This window comes from Rousettus aegyptiacus, unplaced genomic scaffold (genome assembly GCF_014176215.1).
Source record: "Rousettus aegyptiacus isolate mRouAeg1 unplaced genomic scaffold, mRouAeg1.p scaffold_m13_p_18, whole genome shotgun sequence".
In the NCBI taxonomy this organism is placed as follows: Eukaryota; Metazoa; Chordata; class Mammalia; order Chiroptera; family Pteropodidae; genus Rousettus; species Rousettus aegyptiacus.
The window spans coordinates 15,000,310-15,017,554 of NW_023416293.1; the positions used below are offsets into that span (position 1 = coordinate 15,000,310).

The 17,245-nt window shown below is 65.0% G+C and overlaps 1 protein-coding gene across 3 annotated transcripts in view; it reads right to left on the reverse strand.

Annotated features, from left to right (window-relative positions):
* Nucleotides 1-5,435: 5,435 nt before the first annotated feature.
* The window catches only part of KDM5B (lysine demethylase 5B), a 42,613-nt gene continuing 30,803 nt past the window's right edge, over nt 5,436-17,245 (reverse strand). For 2 of the 3 annotated variants that reach the window (XM_036235536.1, XM_016130758.2), the window contains exons 15-27: nt 16,565-16,746; nt 16,303-16,427; nt 15,461-15,611; nt 15,254-15,368; nt 14,512-14,867; nt 13,403-13,541; nt 12,891-13,070; nt 12,141-12,299; nt 9,886-10,368; nt 8,747-8,858; nt 8,021-8,175; nt 6,819-7,130; nt 6,189-6,326 (exon numbers count right to left, since the gene is read on the reverse strand). In XM_036235536.1, the coding sequence (XP_036091429.1) occupies nt 6,189-6,326; nt 6,819-7,130; nt 8,021-8,175; nt 8,747-8,858; nt 9,886-10,368; nt 12,141-12,299; nt 12,891-13,070; nt 13,403-13,541; nt 14,512-14,867; nt 15,254-15,368; nt 15,461-15,611; nt 16,303-16,427; nt 16,565-16,746 (2,607 nt within the window). Of the gene's footprint in view, nt 6,327-6,818; nt 7,131-8,020; nt 8,176-8,746; nt 8,859-9,885; nt 10,369-12,140; nt 12,300-12,890; nt 13,071-13,402; nt 13,542-14,511; nt 14,868-15,253; nt 15,369-15,460; nt 15,612-16,302; nt 16,428-16,564; nt 16,747-17,245 lie in introns of all 3 variants that reach the window. The other variant, XM_036235535.1, reaches the window with a different exon arrangement.

Consider the following 17,245-nt stretch of genomic DNA (forward strand, 5'->3'; position numbering starts at 1 on the left):
GGCTCTGCCGCAGCCGCGCGCCGCGGGGCGGGGGGCGGGGCGAGTGCGGGGGGGGCGGGGCGAGTGCGGGGGGCGGGGCGGGGCACCGGGCGCAGACACCCCTCGGCGCCCCCCCCCCCCGCCGAAGGTCAGGACGAGCCCCCCGGGGCCGACTTCGTGGCCTCGGGAGCCGCCGCAGCCGTTCGGGACTCCAGACCCTTCCCTCCGCCTGCCCCTCAGACAGCACCCTCCGCCTCCAGTCGGCGCCTGGCCCAGGGGATTCTGAGCCCGAAGGGAAGATGAGGAAGAGAGGGGCCCTCGGGACAAGCGCACGGGGCGGGGGGGGGGGGGGAGGACGGAGAGGTGGCCCGGGAGTCTGGATGGAGCTGCGGAGGAAACCGTTCGCCGCTTGCCTGGGTTCTCCACACTTGCTAGTTTCTTACTGCTGAAGACGCCCCTCTGCGGTGGGGGTTACAGGCGGTGTGCCTGGAGCCCCACGCAGAGCAGGGGTGGCCCTGAAAACGGGCCTGGGGGGAGGGGCGCATGGCCCGCCCCCCCAGCAACTGGACCTGCTTGGACTCTCGGGGCCTCCTGCTGGGGGGGAGGGGCAGGCTCCCTCTTGCGGAGAAGCAGCTGGTGGGGGTGGCAGGGCAGCGTGTGTGGCTGCCCACCGCTTGGCCCACAATACTAGGTAGAACATGGAGGGGTCGTCTGGTCAGGGGAACCCCGAAGTGGGGGCACAGAGGTCAGCCCCGCTCACCATATGGTGGCCTCACAGGGGCAGCGGGGGAGGAAGTAGGGAATCCAGTCTGAATCTATAACGGGTGCAGCTGGACCCCGCTTCAGCTGGGTGTCCCCCAGAAATGTTGCTTGACCAGAGGGGTGGGTTCGACTCCCCGTGCTGACAATGAGTCCGAAAGGCCTGTCAGAGGGGGTCTGCAGCCTCCTGGCACAGAGCCCAGCCCAGCCAGCCCCCCCTCGAGCAGGAGCCTGTGTCAACCTGAGGCCGGCTTCCAAGCACACCCCCCGGGGACCTAAGGGACTCGGCTCAGTGAAGACTGTGCTGTTCCTCGCTACCGCCTCAGCATGCTTCGTGAGGACCAGGGCAGAGGGCTCGGCTCCCCTGTGCCCGCCCCCCGCTGCAGGAGAGGGAAGACGAGAGGCCAGAGGCTCCCACACCCGCTGTTCGCCCGCTTGGTGGCCCAGCCCCGTCTCTGAACTGCGTGCTCGTCTAAGGCCTCTGGACAGAACCGCTTAGAGCGGTGACGGCGAGGGAGGGCCGCCCGCCTGCCCCTGCGAGTCCTGCGAGGAGGAAGGGGCTGTCGCCCTTGGCCACTCTGTTCCACCCCTTTCTGCTCCCTGACGGTTGCATCGGGAGGGGCCCCCTAGCCAGGGAAGGACAGAGCAGGGACTGCAGCACCCACCCCCTCCGCGGCTCTCCCTGGGGACGGGAGTCCCTGTGCCCCCCGCGCGACCTGCTCCAGCGATCCCCCTTTGGGCCAGTCTGTGCTGGCCTACGGACCCTGCGGCGCCAAGCTTGGCCGTGCTGGTTTACTGTTTCCCCTGGGATCCAGCAAGGCCCAGCCCCGTTCGCCCTGAAAGCCAGGCAGAGGGTCCACCTGGTGGCCCTGGACAGGTCCTGCTCCTTACCCTGCCCCTGTCCTCCGGGCCCCCCCCCCCTTTGCTCTTCTGGGGAAGTTCATGTTGCTCCCACAACTGAGCAACAGGAATTCAGTTCCCCACCTAAGCACCTGCTCTACCGACTCTGAGTAAATAGCTTTAAAGTAGTACGTTGTTCGGTCACCATGTCAGGGGTCTCCTCGTTCCAATCCGATGGTGTGGACCCACGAAGCTCACACGCATCTTAATTCTACCTCATGTATTTCATACTAAAGTCCATTTAACTTTTATGTATCGCATAAATATGCTTAAACACAGAAGACAGTAATGCATAAGGTGGGGCAAAGACGAACTACGTATCAAGTTAAATGTCATTCAATCCACATAGTATCTTAGGTTTCGATTAAAAACAAAAACAAAAACACTTGTCTCCGGCCAGCCAGTGAAGGCCAACGCCAACTTGTAGATGCGGCAGAATGGGGGGGGGGGGAGCGGGGGGCTCATCGGCTGCCTGCGCTCCAGAGGGGGGCGTTGAGGAGTTCCAGAACCACACCCGGCGCGTGGAAGAAACTGCTAGTCACTACCGAACAGTGGCCGCAGAAGCGTCTCAGACCCCCGGGCCGGCGCCCGTCGTGCGGACGTCGATCCCCCAGCTTCTCCCAAGCGCAAACCGTCTTCCCTCTCAAGTTGGACGGCCCCCAGCCCAGAGCCGCCTCCGGCTCAGGGAGGTGCCAGGCCCAGTCTCACACCCAGGTAAGTCCTTGGGGGGACGGGGGAGGGGGGGTCCTTCCGGATCATTCTGCACAGTGTCGAAGCTGCCCACTTCCCCAGCCACTTCCCGTCACTTGTGCCCTCTTCGTGGGTCGGAGGGGGAGCAGGCGATGCCCAGTGCTGGGCGGCGCTCAGTCCGGAGCACGTAGAGCCAGTGGGGCGGGCGGGGGAGGGGCTGCCTTTTCTTCCCAGGAGGCAGCTGTGGGGACCAAGTCATCAAGGGGGCCAAGTCGGTGGCGTGGCGACACTTTCTGCATAATGACCCTGCCCACTGCCCATGGGAAGTGCCCAGCTGGGGGGCAGCCCCAGAGCCAGAGTCTGGGGGTAGCTCCGGACCCAACAGCCCTCGTGTGGAACAAAGGCTTGTCAGCAGACCCACCCACATGCCGTCCTCCGCCCAGTCGGCCTCCCGGGGTGCTGCGCGTCAGGTGCCCTGCGGGCTGCGAGGTGGCAGTGAGCACCCACACGCCTCGGGGAGCTCAGAGGCTTGTCTCGGTGGCAGAAGCGCAGAGCCCACCTGTCACCCTACGGGAGAGGCGTGTGCACCGACTGCGAGCACGGGCACACGGGCAGGGCCCGCGGCGGGGGCAGCGGGCAGCAAGCCGGGTGCCCTTGGCCGTGTTTCCTAACTTCTCTCGAGCCCCAGTGTCTTCCTGCTGACTGAGAAGGCGCTGTGAAGGCTCACGACGAGGTTCCTAACGCCGAGCAGGCCCGGGCCGCCATCCTGCTCGGGGGGGCGAATACGGCACAACACAGGACGCTGGGCGCTGGGGGCGGAGGCGGCGGCTCGGCCCTGGGCTCTCGCTCGGGTTCCCTTCAGGTGACAGACACCACGGAGCGGTTTATGCAAGCGAGCAGCTCAGCAACCTCACGTCTTGGGGGCACCTCGGCCATTGGGAGTGGCTTTGGTGGCCTCTGCAGCCTGCCTGCCGCGCTGGGGCTCCGCTGCCTCCCTCAGGCTCCAAGAGGACCCACAGGGGCCTGAAGCTCGTTTGGCAAGCGCCCCATGAGGGTGTGTGTGGCGGGAAAGTGGCCGCAGCTCTGGGTGGCCAGCAATGCCGGTCCCCTCGATTGTCCAAGAGGTTGGCTGACCTTCCCAGGGAACCCGGAAGCCGTGGCGTGGCTGCCGGCCTCCTCCTGCTCAGCCAACGGCCTGGCGAGGGGAGGTCCAGAAGCACGGAGCCTGAGCCACCGCTGCCCGCCCTTGGCGAGTGCCCTGGGTACAGCGCCCACGCCCTGCACATCGACCCTGAAAGGTGCCACGCAGGGCTGAGCAAGAGGCAGCCCTCGAGATGCTGGGCGTGTGACCGGGGTCACCTCCACTTGGGAGTCTGCACCGCCTCCCCCAGAAGCCTGCGTCCACGAGCCACGCCGGCTCAGCAAGCCAGAGGAGGGCCCCAGGTTGTGAGGGTTAGAACCCAAGGCCGCAGGAACCGGAAGTGGCAAGTGACCCTGGTGTGGAAGGGAGCCCATCAGCGCCTCCACTCCAGGACCCCCCGCTCTGGGAACTCTTGACCCTCTGCCACCCTCTCCTGTTACTTTTTAGAACGTCCTGGCCTGGCGGCAGGTTGGGGGGACCCGGAGCACCCACTCCCGTCCTCCAGCCGCCAGCCGCCCCAGCCCCTGCCTCGGTGTGTTAGGGGACTAACGTTAGAAGCGACAAAGGCCACGTGTTGCTGTTAGTTCAGGCTACAAAACGGGCCACTATCTTCCCGGGCAAAGAAGCCGCAGCCTTGGGCATGGTTGTCCCTCTGAGCTCTTAGGACCTGGCAGGCGGGGAGCTGACGTGCTCCCACAGCTAACGTGCGGGCAGCCCTGCATGGGACCCAGCCGGCCACCCCCACGCCCAGCAAATGGCACCTCGTGTCGGGCTTAAACAGCACGCGAAGCCCTGAGCACGTCCACGTGTGGCACTCAGGGCCACGTGACGGAGCTCACAGCACGGCGGGAATGTCTGGCCCGTGCGGTCACACCCACGCTCTATCCGTACCCCACTTCTGGCTTCGTCCTGCCCAGTCTGGGCCAGAGAGTGACCAGTCCCCATGTCCGCTCCCCTGAGGACTCGCCTTGTGGCCTCAGAAGGCCCTCGCGGAGACTGTCCTGGCCCCTTCTCTGGGGTACTCTTTCCCCATTTAATGGACTTTTGATTGATCACTGTCAACCTGCCCGTCCCGGTCAGATGCAAAAGGGGCCCTCTGGGCTCCCACGAGGACGGTCGAGGTGCCCACATCCACCTGCAGTGCCGTGGACGGGGGGGGGAGGAATGTGGCGGGAGCCTGGAAGACACTGCCCGAGCCGCCGTTCACCAGCGGGGTAACGGGGCGACCGGTGCCCCGGCTTCAGGACCATCGTACGCGCACAGACCAGGGGTTCTCACGCGGGGGGGCGGCCGCTCGGAGCAGAGCACCTCACTGCAGATGCTGCGGTCGGGGACCATGCCAAGCGGCAGGGGGAGGCGGAGGCCCATGGGGGCGGGCGGCACGTGCCAGCCGGGGACCTTCCTTCTCACAGCTACCGTGTTGACGGAACAGCACAGCTGGCATCCTGCCGCGGCCTCGGAGCGGCTAACACTGCCCAGGTCGCGTGCCGAGGCACCACCACGGCTGCGGACAGCGCGGACGCGGGGCCGACTCGTCAAGGACGCCGTCCTGGTTTCTGTTTTATCAAAGGCCCCCCGCCCCCACCCGCGCCCCGACCCCCAGCCCCACGGCTAGAGAAGGGGGCAGAGACGCGAAGCGTGTCCCCTCCCCTGATGAGCAGCGCCCGCTGGGCGGAGGTGGCGCAGGCGTCCCCAGCTGTCTGTCCCTCAGCCCACACTTCCCTGACATTTCCTTCTCCTTCTGCCGCTCAACCCTGAACCGTCGCCCCACCGACTCAGACGTAACGAAGCCGCCGTGTCCCAGGAGGATGGCGGGGAGGCGGGCCCGGCGTGCCCGCGCCATGAAGGAGAACGCTTTCTAGGCGGGCTCCAGTCCGTGAAGACTCGTCTGCAGGCTGCCAGCCTCGGCCGCCGCGGCCTCTGGGGCTACAGCCTGGTGGCTCTAAATAACCAACATTTTGTTTTCTATCAGGACCAAGGATTTATTCACAGTGTGAACCACAAAACTGGACACAGGCCACCAAAAACACAGGCAAGGGCGGACGGGGCAGGGGGAAAGCCGGCCGCAGCCGCGGCGAGCCCGGGAAGTCCTCTCCTGTGCCACCAGCTCACCGGTGACGCACAGGACCAGGCACCTGTGTCCTGCACACCGCCCGATGCTGAAGCACCGACACACTGTTTGGAAGTTTGTTCTGTTTTAATTCCAGCCACTGAAACCAACATAGAAGTTATTGCTTAGATAAATAAACCTAGTCTACGAGGAAAAAAAAGTGGATAAAGAAAAACGAAAACCCCAAACGTGAAAAACTTAAGTTCCCCAATATGGTAACAGAGTAAACAAGAGAGAAATTCCTCAAATGAGGATTTACTGGAATTTCTGGTGCCGTCTGGGCACTGAAACTGAGCTGGACTCGTGAGCCGGCAAATCCCAGAGGTCAGAGCCGACACCGGACGCGAGGGGCTGCGCAGACCGCGGGGCCCTGCGAGCCTCGTTCCCAGCCTCGCCCGCCACCAGCAGCTCGTAAGGAAAAAAGTACAAAAGGTGTCAAAAAATTTTTTAGTTGTTTTTTCTTTTTTTCAAAGAGTTCTGGAAAAACGCTCCATCGGGAATAGAAATAGCACCGTTTACAGGCTGGTCCGGCCCAGCCCTGCAGCTCCGCTGAGACGCTGAGACGAGCTGGGCTGGGGTCCGGAATGACAGTGAGGGGTCGGTCGGGGGTCACTTCCGGCTCGGCGCGTCCCTCACAGTGCAGCGCGCGCAGACGTAGTCCTCCTTCTCCGCTGTCTCTGGAGAAACGCCGGCACAGACCTGATGGAACCACTGGTTGCAGCTGCCATCACACTGGACCCAGTCCACCTGGTCACAAAGAGCAGGGAGACGGGGCGTTCAGAGGAAAACGGGATTCGAAACTGGGCGGGCCAGCCGCAAGGCATCCAGGCCGTCCGCCACTGACGGCCGCTGTCCCAGCACTGGGCGCTCTGGCACGGCAGCCGAGCCGAGCGCGTGGAGCAGGCCCGCCAGCCAAAGCAACGGCGGCAAAGCCGTCCTTCGAGCCGAGACTGCCTGGGGCGCAGACAGCGCCGCCCTGCGGGAAGCAGCGGGCGCTACAGCGGCATCCACAGCCGCGGACGGGGCTGTGGACGCTGGAGGAGCAGGAAGAGGAGGAGAGGGGAGAACGAGAGTTTCTTCAAGGAAGGAAGAAGACTGGAGCGCCGGCTGGGAGGGAGGGGGGCGAGCAGCCACTCAGGTCAGCGCAGAGCGGGAGGCAGCGCGCGCAGAGGTCGGGCCCAGCTCGCGGGGCTCCTGAGTCAGGGGACGTGCGTCCTCCACGGCCCGAATCTCACTGACCTCGTCGCCTCCTGGCTGCAGGCAGCTCGCGGCCGGGCAGATGGCCTCCTCGCCCTCAGAGTCCTCCTGCTCGGAGCAGGACGTGTCCGAGGGCGGGGGGTGCGTGCCGCCGGGGCGGGCTGGCTCGCCGCCTTGCGCGCCCTCCGGCAGGGCGCCGTCCCCGGGCCGGCCCCGTCGCACTTTCTTCCTCCTGGGCGCCCGCGTTTCTCGCACTCGGCCCCACCGCTCGCCGGCCTGGCCGTCCCGCTCCAGGCGTCTCTTCGGTTTTCTCTCCAGGCTGCTGCCCACGTCCCGCTTCCCGCGGCCGCAGTCCTGCCGGGGGGACGGCGGGCAGATGCGGGGTCAGAGGCTGCGTGCCAGCCTGGCCGTGTGGGGAGCCGGCTGAGCCCCACCGACCTGGACGAACGCTGCTCACTGCCGCCCCTCACATCCTACGGGACCCGCCCCTGGTCAGCTGCCCCGCGCCAGGCGCCCGCGGGCCGCTTCTCGCCCGGTCTCTGAGGGGCAGGCTGGCCACTGCCTGGTGTTGGCCGACGTGTGTATGTTTGGCCTTTGACCTGCAGACTTCTGAAGACTGGGCTCACAGCTCCCCTCCTCACAGACACACGCCCCACCCAACAGCCGGGGCACATCAGGGGGCCACAGTCAACCAGGGACGACGGTGCCATGCTGTTTGGCATCGTGGGAACGGCGGCCCTGTGCCACGCCTGCCCTCGGGCTCTGTGCTCTGACTCTCCCATCCTCACGGCTGCAGGTGGCCAGGCCGCGCACAGCAGAGCCAGCGGATCTTTCCCGAGGCCGAAAACGAGGCGCTCTACAGTGGTGGCCCCTTCAAGTCAGCGCCACCCAGACCCCCCGCGGTCGTCTCGTTCGGGTTAGGAGTTTAAGCACTTGTTACACGGTAACTCCGAGGATCAATTCGTGTTTTTGAAGGCGTCATCCCAAAAGGCCTCCCCAGGTAGAACTGCATTTTCATCCCTACAGTGCTTCTTCTAACAGGAAAAAAATCCTGCTCCTAGCCAGTCTCACGTAGGAACGGTCATGTAGGCACCTCACCGCGGTGCCGGGGAAGACAGGACCGGGCGCCAGGCCGTGCACCCAGCGGTGCCCACCTTCCTGCCCGATGCCAGCCCGAGAACGGGGACCAGGGCGGCGAGGCCCAGTTTCCACCCCCCGCCCCCGGCTCGGCCTTCCCGACTTGCCTTCTCGCCGCTGGGCCTGGCTGGTGAGCTCTGCTCCGTCCGTGGCGGTGGGCTGGGCTTGGCCAACAGAGTCTGGTAGAGCTCGTGAACCTCAGGGAGGGACACCTGGAGCAGGTGTGCCTCCATCAGCAGCTCGTTCACTTCGGCGCTGACACCTGCCAAAGACCAGACGGGTCACAGAGCTGCCGGTGCCGCTCTCCCGATGCTGTTCAGTGGAAGTTTGGTTCACTTCATGCACTCGAAGTCCCAGCGCAAGAGTCCTCTGATGACCAGGGAAGGGCGCTGCACGCTGGGCGAGTGCGCCTCCGTCCTGTGGCCCCGGGCGTGGGCCGCTGGGACGGTGACAAGGCACCAACAGGGGCTCAGGACTCCAGGCACAGCTTCGGGCAGAACTCCCAGGGCGGTGGTTTACAGGCAAGGGCAGGAGAGACGACAGGTGCCAGGCAGGGCGTACCCCGAGAAAGCCCCCCACATCTAAGTGACAGGGTAACGACGGAGCCTGCGGCTTGGCCTCTGCCGCTCAGCTGGCGGGGGACGGGCCCTTCAGCGGAGGCTACACAGACCTCCGGCCACGAACCTGCAAACGTGCCCCTCTCTGCCTTGCGAACACATGGCAACCCGTCCCCCACCCCCAAGGAGGAAGGGCCTTTCGCGGCACCCCTCGTAACGAGGCCTGCTGCGGGACGCCGCCCAGCCCTCGAGAGAGCAGCGGGAGGAGGCACGCACCGTGGAGGGGGACGCAGCTCCGCCCGGCAGCGAAGGCGGCCTGTGCCGACGAGGCCCTGCCGTCCCGGCCGTTGCGTGGGGGAGGGGACGCTGCGCCCGGAGGCGGAGGCGCCTGTCGGAGAAAACAGCGCACAGTGAGGCTCGTCACACCGACACACGCCCCAGAGGACACAGCCTTCCGAGCCGTCCATGCCTCTCCTCGTGAAGGCGAACGCGGGGATGCAGACAGCACCCCAAGGCGTCGCTCCTCACTCACGCCACCGCCCCACGTTCGAGTTCCCTCAAGGAGAGGGAGAAACACTCCTCGGACCCCACGTGCAGCAGACAGGGACAGCCGTGTCCCCTTGCTGTAAGGAAGGCGATAAAGCCCCGACGGCCACACCTGTCTACGCAGCAGAACCTAACGACCGCCTGCTATGTGCCAGGCACTGGGCTTCAGGAGCCCGGGAAGAAACGTCAAAGCAAGGACAGAAACACGAGAGACCAAGTTCCTGCCCTCTGACCTGCAGGCCGTGGGGCCCACCCGAGCCAGGTGTCTGCGTCCCGGGAACACGAGGGGCCTGGGGCGGCCCCGCTGCAGGAGTCGCTGCGGGGTCCCGAGGCACCAGGGGACCTTAGGGAGGGAGGGACGGGGCGGACGCTGCCCTCCTGACCGCACGTTCTCCTCCTGCGGTCACCTCCCGCAGGGGACAGGACTGCCCACCCCGGGCGGCCAGAAGGCTCAGACGGACGGGCCCCCTGCCTTTCTTCCCTCTGCGGCCACGGAGGCTGCAGACACTTCAAACCTATTCTTCCCCACAGGGCAGTGACAGGCCAAAGGCGCCTTCCTTTTCTGCTCAGTGACTCATGCGAATGAGAGAGAGTGTGCGAGAGAGCGAGAGAGAGAGAGAGACAGAGAGAGACAGAGAGAGAGAGCGCGAGCTGGGTTCACACACACCCGTGGAAAACTGCTCAAGCCGCTGAGATCGGCTGACAGACGAGCCGGCCGGGCCCCCGCAGAGGCGAGAGGCCGCACGGCAGGCCGCGTGGGCGCTGGTGGCGCGGGGGGCACCAGGGCCAGCGGCACAGCAGCAGGCTCCGCCCGAAGAGGGGACAGAGCGCAGCGGGTCCCACAACCAGCAGCGGAGGCTCAGGCTCACCTTGCTGTCCGACGCCGGTCCCGCGGAGGCGGGCCCCCGGCTCTGTGGCCGGCCCGGGCCCCCGCGGTCGTGCGCGGGCCGGAGGCCCCCCGACGCCAGCAGCTGCTGGGCTCTGTGCTGCCAGCTCACGGTCCGCTCGATCACGTACCGCAGCGCGTCGCCCTCGGGCAGGCGCACGCGGATGCGCTGCAGGGAGGCCAGCAGCGGCAGCACCCTCTCCAGCGGCGGCTTCTCCGACCGCCGACAGTGGGGACAGAGCCAGACGCGCGGGCCGTGTGGCGCGCCGGGGGCGGCCACGCAGCCCGTGTGGAAGGCGTCCCTGCAGAGCTCGCACTGCACCATCGGCCCGGCGGGCGCCTTGTGGCACAGGCAGACCCGCGTGTCCGCGCCGGGGCCGGGCGCCAGCAGCTTGCCCTCGTTGGCCAGTCTCAGGGCCCGCAGGGCCTCCATCTCCCGCAGGCGTGCTTCCCCGAGGGCCGCCATCTGCAAAGGAGCGAAGGGTGAGGAGGGGACCGCGGGGACTCGCCTGCTCTCGGGCCCCGGAGCAGACGCCCCGCACCCAGGCCCTGGCTCTGCCCGCTGGGCGTGCGTGTGGCCCTGGGTGACACGTCCCACCGTGGCTGAGGCCCCACAAGTGTGACATGGCTCTGGCCACCACTCCGCTGACTGGACACGGCGGACACCTGACGGGGCCACCTGTCCAACACACTCCACTTCGGCTCCAGCCTCCGGCTGGTTTACCGCCCGGAAAGTTCTCCCCGGCCCCGCACGCTCTGCTGCTCACGCTTGCCGACTTCTGAGTCCCTCCCCCTGTTTTCAGGACATTAGCTTCTGTGATTTTCTAAAAAGGGACTTCAGACGGAAAAGTCTCCCAGAGAGGCCACCACACAGAAAGCCACATCTCTTCCTGTCTCTGACAACTAAGGCCACACACGTGAGCTACACACACACAGCACCTGCAGATGACGCCGGATCCCTTGTGGAAAGTGAACAGAAACCACTTCAGCGGACCCTCGCGCAGGCACGTGCCCCTCCCACCCCACCCCAGGACGAGCGCCCGGCTCAGGCGTCCTGCACTGCCGGCTCGAGCACACGCGCAGCAGAATCGACATCGCAGGGGGAGCAGCAGTTACGAGCTGTCGGTGAGTGGGGCCGGGACACAGGGCAGGCGGCACGGACGGGAAGTCCCGGCACACGGAATCCTCACACACCGTGGAGTGGGCGCGGCGTCCGAAGGCGACGGAGCCGGAGCGCGTGCTCGGACGCGGCGGCAGTGTCCTCGACAGCGGGCGGGGCCGCCAGTCCTCCTCCCGCACGCCGCAGACCAAGGACAGAGCGACGGGGAAGCACAGACCCCCCAGGAACAAACCTATGGGCTGTCGGAGCTGCTCCTCCCCCCAGGTCTGCTCCCCAGCCCTAAAATGTGAATGCCTGGGGGTGGGGGCCGGGGCCGGGGTCGAAGTGTGGTGACAAAGAAAACTACCCACAGGAGATAAACACACAGTGCAACACGCACGTGCCTTGCTGCTAAAACCCAAACAGGTAAAATGCGACTGAGTCACGGTTAAGTCCTTTCCAGTCATCACACCTGCCCAGCATCGGGTCCATCACGACTCTGCACGTGAGGCCCCCTGAAACCTCCACTCTGTCTTTTCGAACTGGAGAAAATATATGAACGATTGGGGAAGAAACAAAGAGACTGAGAAGCAAACCAGGTGACAAAAGCCTCTGGGGTATCGAAGCCTGTCCACCTGTCCCGCAAACAGACCACGCACGGGCAGACGCGTGGGCTGGTGGCCGGGAACACGGTGCCTGCCACCGGCTCGAAGAGCAGCGCCTGCTCCTGCCGAGTGCCCCGTGGAGGCGACAGGTGCGGGCACGTCCTTCTGGGAGGGGTCCCAGGCCAGACGCTGAGACACAGCTCGCCAAGCTCAACACGCAAAGCCGCCACAGCCGCGAGGGCGGCGCCATGAAGACGCCAGCGTGATGCTCAGGCAGCGGACGTGCACTGGAACCCGGCCGACTGCACAGAGGTGCCCGAGAAAGGCCGAGTCCGCACACAGCACACCCCGGCGGGCCCAGGCCACCCCCCGCAGAGGCCGGGCAGCCACACGGGAAGAGGCCGGGCGGCAGGGCTGGCGTGGTGAAAATCACTGTGAAAATCACTTTCTGCCTGCCTTCCCGACACTCCTGCTAGCAAGGTGGGGTCAGACCCACGCGCCCGCCCGCCCGAGTGGGGAGCGGCCCTCACGCACAGCGGCGGCCGGCTCCTTGCTCTCTGCCAGGACCCGCTCCAAGTCGCTCAGGCTCTCCGGCCGGCCACTTCTCTTCTTCCCGCTCGGCAAGGGCTCCTTCGGCTTCCTCGGCTTCCTCTTCGATCCCAAAAGGCCGATGTCGCATCGAGGACACAGCACCTAAGGTGGGACACGGCACAGCCACGGGGACGTGGACCTGAGGCCCGAGCGGTGGGCAGGACGGGCGTGTCGCAGCGTCTAAGCGGCCCCCAGGCCGCGCTGCCTGCCCCAGAAACCTCTGCTCTGAGGGCGGGACGGACGTGGGGGGAGGGACCCTCGCAGAAGACCGACTCTGATGCCAAGTGCGACTGCACGGCAAGTAGAAACGAGGCCCGGGCTGCTGCGGGCATCACACGTGACCGGCAGCAGCTTCCGGAAGCACACGACGTGCCAGTGTGTCGCTCCCCAAGTGTGAGCTGGCGGCCAGGCTCACTGGTGCAGGGGGCCGAGCATGGCTGAGGCCAAAAGCCCCAGCACAGCCCGCAGGGCTGCGATGGTGACAGTTCTTGCGAAGCACAACGGCTGCCCCCAGGGGGCCCGCAGGACACTGAAAGGCCGTTTCGCTAGACGCTCACGAGAATCCCCCTGGCCCTGCTGAGAACTGTGACTCACAGAACACAGAGCCACCCCGGTGCCCCCTCGGCACGTGAGGGACGTGTGTTCACGGAGCGTGGCCAGCAGGGCTTTGTGACGGGCTGGCCGCAGACTCACCTCTAAGAGAGAGTACGGAGAACTCTCCGCCAGAAACGTCTTCGCAGCACATTCTCTCCAAGCGTGAACCTCAGCGACCAGCAGCTCCAGTCTCGGCAGGGAGCTCAGGGGCACGGGGATGCAGCGGCCTCGCGTCACGAGCTCTACGAGCGTGTCTAACACCAGCACACGCCCGCCAACCTACGAATCGAGAAAAATAGACCTCGCGGGTCACACCACCACGGGCCTGGGGTTCCGCATCCGCCACTCGAGCGCCCCAACTCGCGGCCGCTGACGCGCCGACCGGAGGCAGCTGCACGGACGGCTGCAGTTCCCTCTCTGCCCCCCGAGTGCGCGTGCGTCCTGGGAGGCCTCCCGCACCGAGCGGTCGGGGCACCGCGGCGAGTTCCTCTAACCGCGGCGGAGCGGCGTCAGTACGGTCCAGCCCAAACCCCGAGTCTGCGCAGCGAGATCCCACCCGCTGCCCTTGACACCCTGCCGACCGCGGCTCCACGGGGACGTCGCTGACCCACCTGCAGGGCCTCCACGTCCCGCAGCCAGTCCCTGGCTTTCTGCACCGCGTCCTTCAGCGCTGCCCCGTGGGGCAGGTAGGCGGGGATCCCCTCCACCTCCTTGGCCGCCGCGACGAGGCTGCTCAGCGAGTGCCGGGGCCTGCGACAGGGACAGCGACTCAGTGCGCCACACGCCTGCGCCCTTCCCTTCTGGCTTCCCAGACCAGGAAATCACGCCACAGGACACTCGGTACGGCAAACGGCCTCTCTGAACAGCGAGGACCTCCTGAATCTCACGCTAACCGGTTTCAGACGGCCGTGTGGGGCTCACGAGCACCCGAGGAAGCAGACGACGCGGCGAGGCCCAGGCCACTCGCGCCTCACGAGCTGTCGCCTGCAGGTTACTTAGTGACAGTTTCTCTGTCAAACTGGGCACATGGTCAAGGCACACACGAACTCAGTAAGAAAAGTAAAATTCTCTACAGTAGCGACATACCAAAAGCACAGCACGAAAACTTCCGGCACCCTGCTCAGTGGCCAGGTTTAGGATTACGACGAGCGTGTGCAACGTAGACTATTTTCTCGTGCTTTGTGTGGTCGCCTGACCAGTGGGGATCAGACGGCAAGATCAGAAAGGGGCTGGTCCCCCTCGGAGGGCTGGCCCCGCCACCCCACCCCCCGCGCCCCGTCTCCAGCGCAGACGAGGCATCCTGAGCCCTGGAGCAGGGGCGCGGACAGGCAGCCAGGTCCGTGGCACAGAGAACTTGTCGGCACAGGCGTTTCTCTCTAAGACACCCTGGGGTCTTGTTCACCGACTAGGACGACACGGTTCCGCTTATTCTATTCTTATGTTTTTTTTTTTTCTCTTAAAGATGGCATCGTCAAGAAAACTCCAGAAAAAATATATCCACTTGAATCATTCACGTCATTACAATTTAAAAAAGTCAACATTCTTTGCTGTCTTCCGAGTACCTCAGCTACCTCTACACGTGCTGCACACGCACAGCGGCGGCTACCGAGGGCCTGTTGCCGGCCGAGCGCCATGCTCCGCGGGCCGAGGTGGCGATGAGGTAGCACCTGCGTCCCCGCCCCCCCAACCCCCAGTGGGCGGGCTGCCAGCCAGCCCTCACCTGGCTCTCAGGAGGCTCCGGGCTCTGTCATCCCAGTGCTCAGACACTGTGAGCAGCTCCTGGAGCCGGGCCATGGCCTTCTCCACTGCTGAATGCGGGGCCAGCCCCACGCCGAGGTCGATGAGGCGTCGCATGGCATCTAGCGTGAGGGAGCCGGGGTCCAGGCAGGCCTGCTGCACCTCCTCCAGCCAGCGGGCCTGCTCCAGCCGGGTGCGCATCTCGGCCAGCTGCGGAAGTTCCACGTCAAATTCAAAGCTGACGTCCAGCAGGTCTTGCAGCTCAGCAGCACTGGGCATCTCCTCGGAGAGCAGCTTCTGGCTCTGCTGCTCAAAGTCCTCCACACGACTCAAGAGACCCTACGAACCAGGGTGCATGAAAACAGTGTTCTCAGTGACCAGCTTCTCCCACACTTAGCACCCGCAATGCACGTTCAGCGTGACCCCGTCACAGCTCACTTGACTCTAGCGATGACACAAACACAGCGAGACGTGAGCCAACCGGCAGTTACAACAAGCGACGGAGCAAGACCTCACGCCCAGCGCGAGGAGGAGCTGGTGGTCGCCTTCCGTGCTTGAAGCCCCCAGCGTTCTCCCCCCCTCGCAGACCCTCTACCACCTCTGTGCACGCACGCCGGCACCCCAGGCAACGCGTCCCCGAACACGCCTGTCGGTGAACGCGCCGACGGCACGCGGCCGCAGAACACGGGCTGCCGCTCGGCGCTCTCACGCACACCTGCAGGTACCTTCAGCAGCGGCGTCTGCGTCAGCACGCAGGGCAGGGCGTGCAGCTGCGTCACGAACTGCCGGAGCTCGCTCACTGTCAGCTGGTTGGGGGACTTGCCTCCACCGGACCGGTACCTGCGGAGACAGGGCCAGGGAAGCTTCGGCAGCCCGCCCGCGGGGGGCCCGGGCGGCGGGACAGAGGCCCCGCCCCCGCCAGAGCCACGCACCTGGTCTGTCGTTTCCCGTTGAGCAGCTGCTGGGCCACCGAGGCGCACTTCTCTGCGTCCTGTGTGACGAGGCGAAGGTGACGCAGGAGGTCGTTGTCTGGGAATTTCTTCATTTCAGATTCTTCGATTAAAGCCTTAAAGCTGCCAAGGCCTGAAAAAAAGGAGAAGCCGCGTCTCCTGTGACGTCCACCCCCGTGGGGAGGAAGGGCAGCGGCGGCTCAGGCGCCCGCGCCTGGGTGGGGCTGACGGTGGCGTCTGCAGCAAGGGCCCGGAGCTGCCCTGCGACACCAAAGTGTTTGAGATGCAGAACGAAGCAAACGCGGGGTCTTACTGCGCTCTGCCCTTGGCGGGTCACTACAGTGTGCTCAGAGGGACGCGGCCGGCCAGGCCACAGAAAGGCGTGCAGGCGGGAAGACTCAGCACGGTGACCAGTGGCTTGCGAAGGTAATGATGAGAGACAGAGACTCTGACTTCAATCAGAGCGAGCGACAGACCAGCACGTCAGACTCCCAACCCAACGCGTGCCGCCTGTCACGAGATCTAGTGTAAAAAGCGGTTTTTACGGTTTCACATAAGACGTGAAATTCTTTTCATTTCTGAGACGAAGAGGGACAAAGGTTACTCTGCCTCCTGACAATGCGATCTGTTAAGCGCATGACCTCGCACGACTCCCACACTGCGACTTCGCTGTGGCGCAGGGTGCCTGCCTCGTGCCCCCTCCACCCCTCCTCCGCACGGCTGGCTGCAGAGGCCTGACCAGGACGGCGGAGCTGGCGGATCTGGCGTCGTTACAACCGGCCCCCAGTCGTCCATCACCGCGTCACGCTGTCTACACCACGTACTTTTCTTCTTGTTGATCTTTGCCTCCAAAGCTTCATTCACGTTCAAGGCCCATTCGTTGTAAGATTCTGCGCGAACCTTCAGGGCGTTCATCATGGGGTAGAGGTCGTCCAGGGTGTACCTGTACCTGGACACAGGACAGCAGACTTAGCTGAGTGAGCTATGTGGCTTTGGGGAAAACCACTCAGAATGTCAGCCTTGCACAGGACGCCGCTGAAGACTTAGTGCCTCCCATAGGAGGAAGAAGTCGCCGTCTGCACTCACCGCAGCTTGTACTTATGCGGAGGACAGGGACACAGCTCCCCCACGTGGTGCAGGCACACGAGCAGGCCTGGTTGACAGGAGCAGGAGACGGCGGACATGAAGCACGTCGTTTTGCATTTCACACACTGACGCTCATCATCTGGCAACAGCTCGAAGTCCATTCTCTCCGAGTCGGTCACCCCCTAGGATGAGGGAGAGGACACTGCAGGGACCGCCGGCCCGAGACCGGCACGCGAGAGTTGGCGAAAGCCTGACCGGAACAGGAGGTGCGGGGCCGGAGCCGTGCGGGGTCAAAGCGCCAGGGACAGCAAATGTGGGGAGCCGACTGCTCCACCGGTCCAGGGAGGACGCTGTGTGGACAAGGTAGGCCTTGTTTGGCCGTTTTGATGTGAAAATAAAGAGGGACGATCAGCACCATTCAACTGCTGGGACTGTGCGTTTGTTCTGCTCCAGATCGGCCTTGTCCGTGTTCTGGGCACAGACAGAAGCAAAGGAAACGTATACACTTGCCACCTCAGAAGAAAGACCAGGTAGGGCTTCAGACTGCCAGTGCTGAAGGCTCCGTGAACGGGACAGACAGAAGAAAAAGCGGGAGGAAGACGGCCGGGCAGGGACTGGGAGGGTGGGCGGCGCCGGGTGGCCCGGGAGCCTTCTGCGTACAGTTACTCGGAGGGGGGCCGT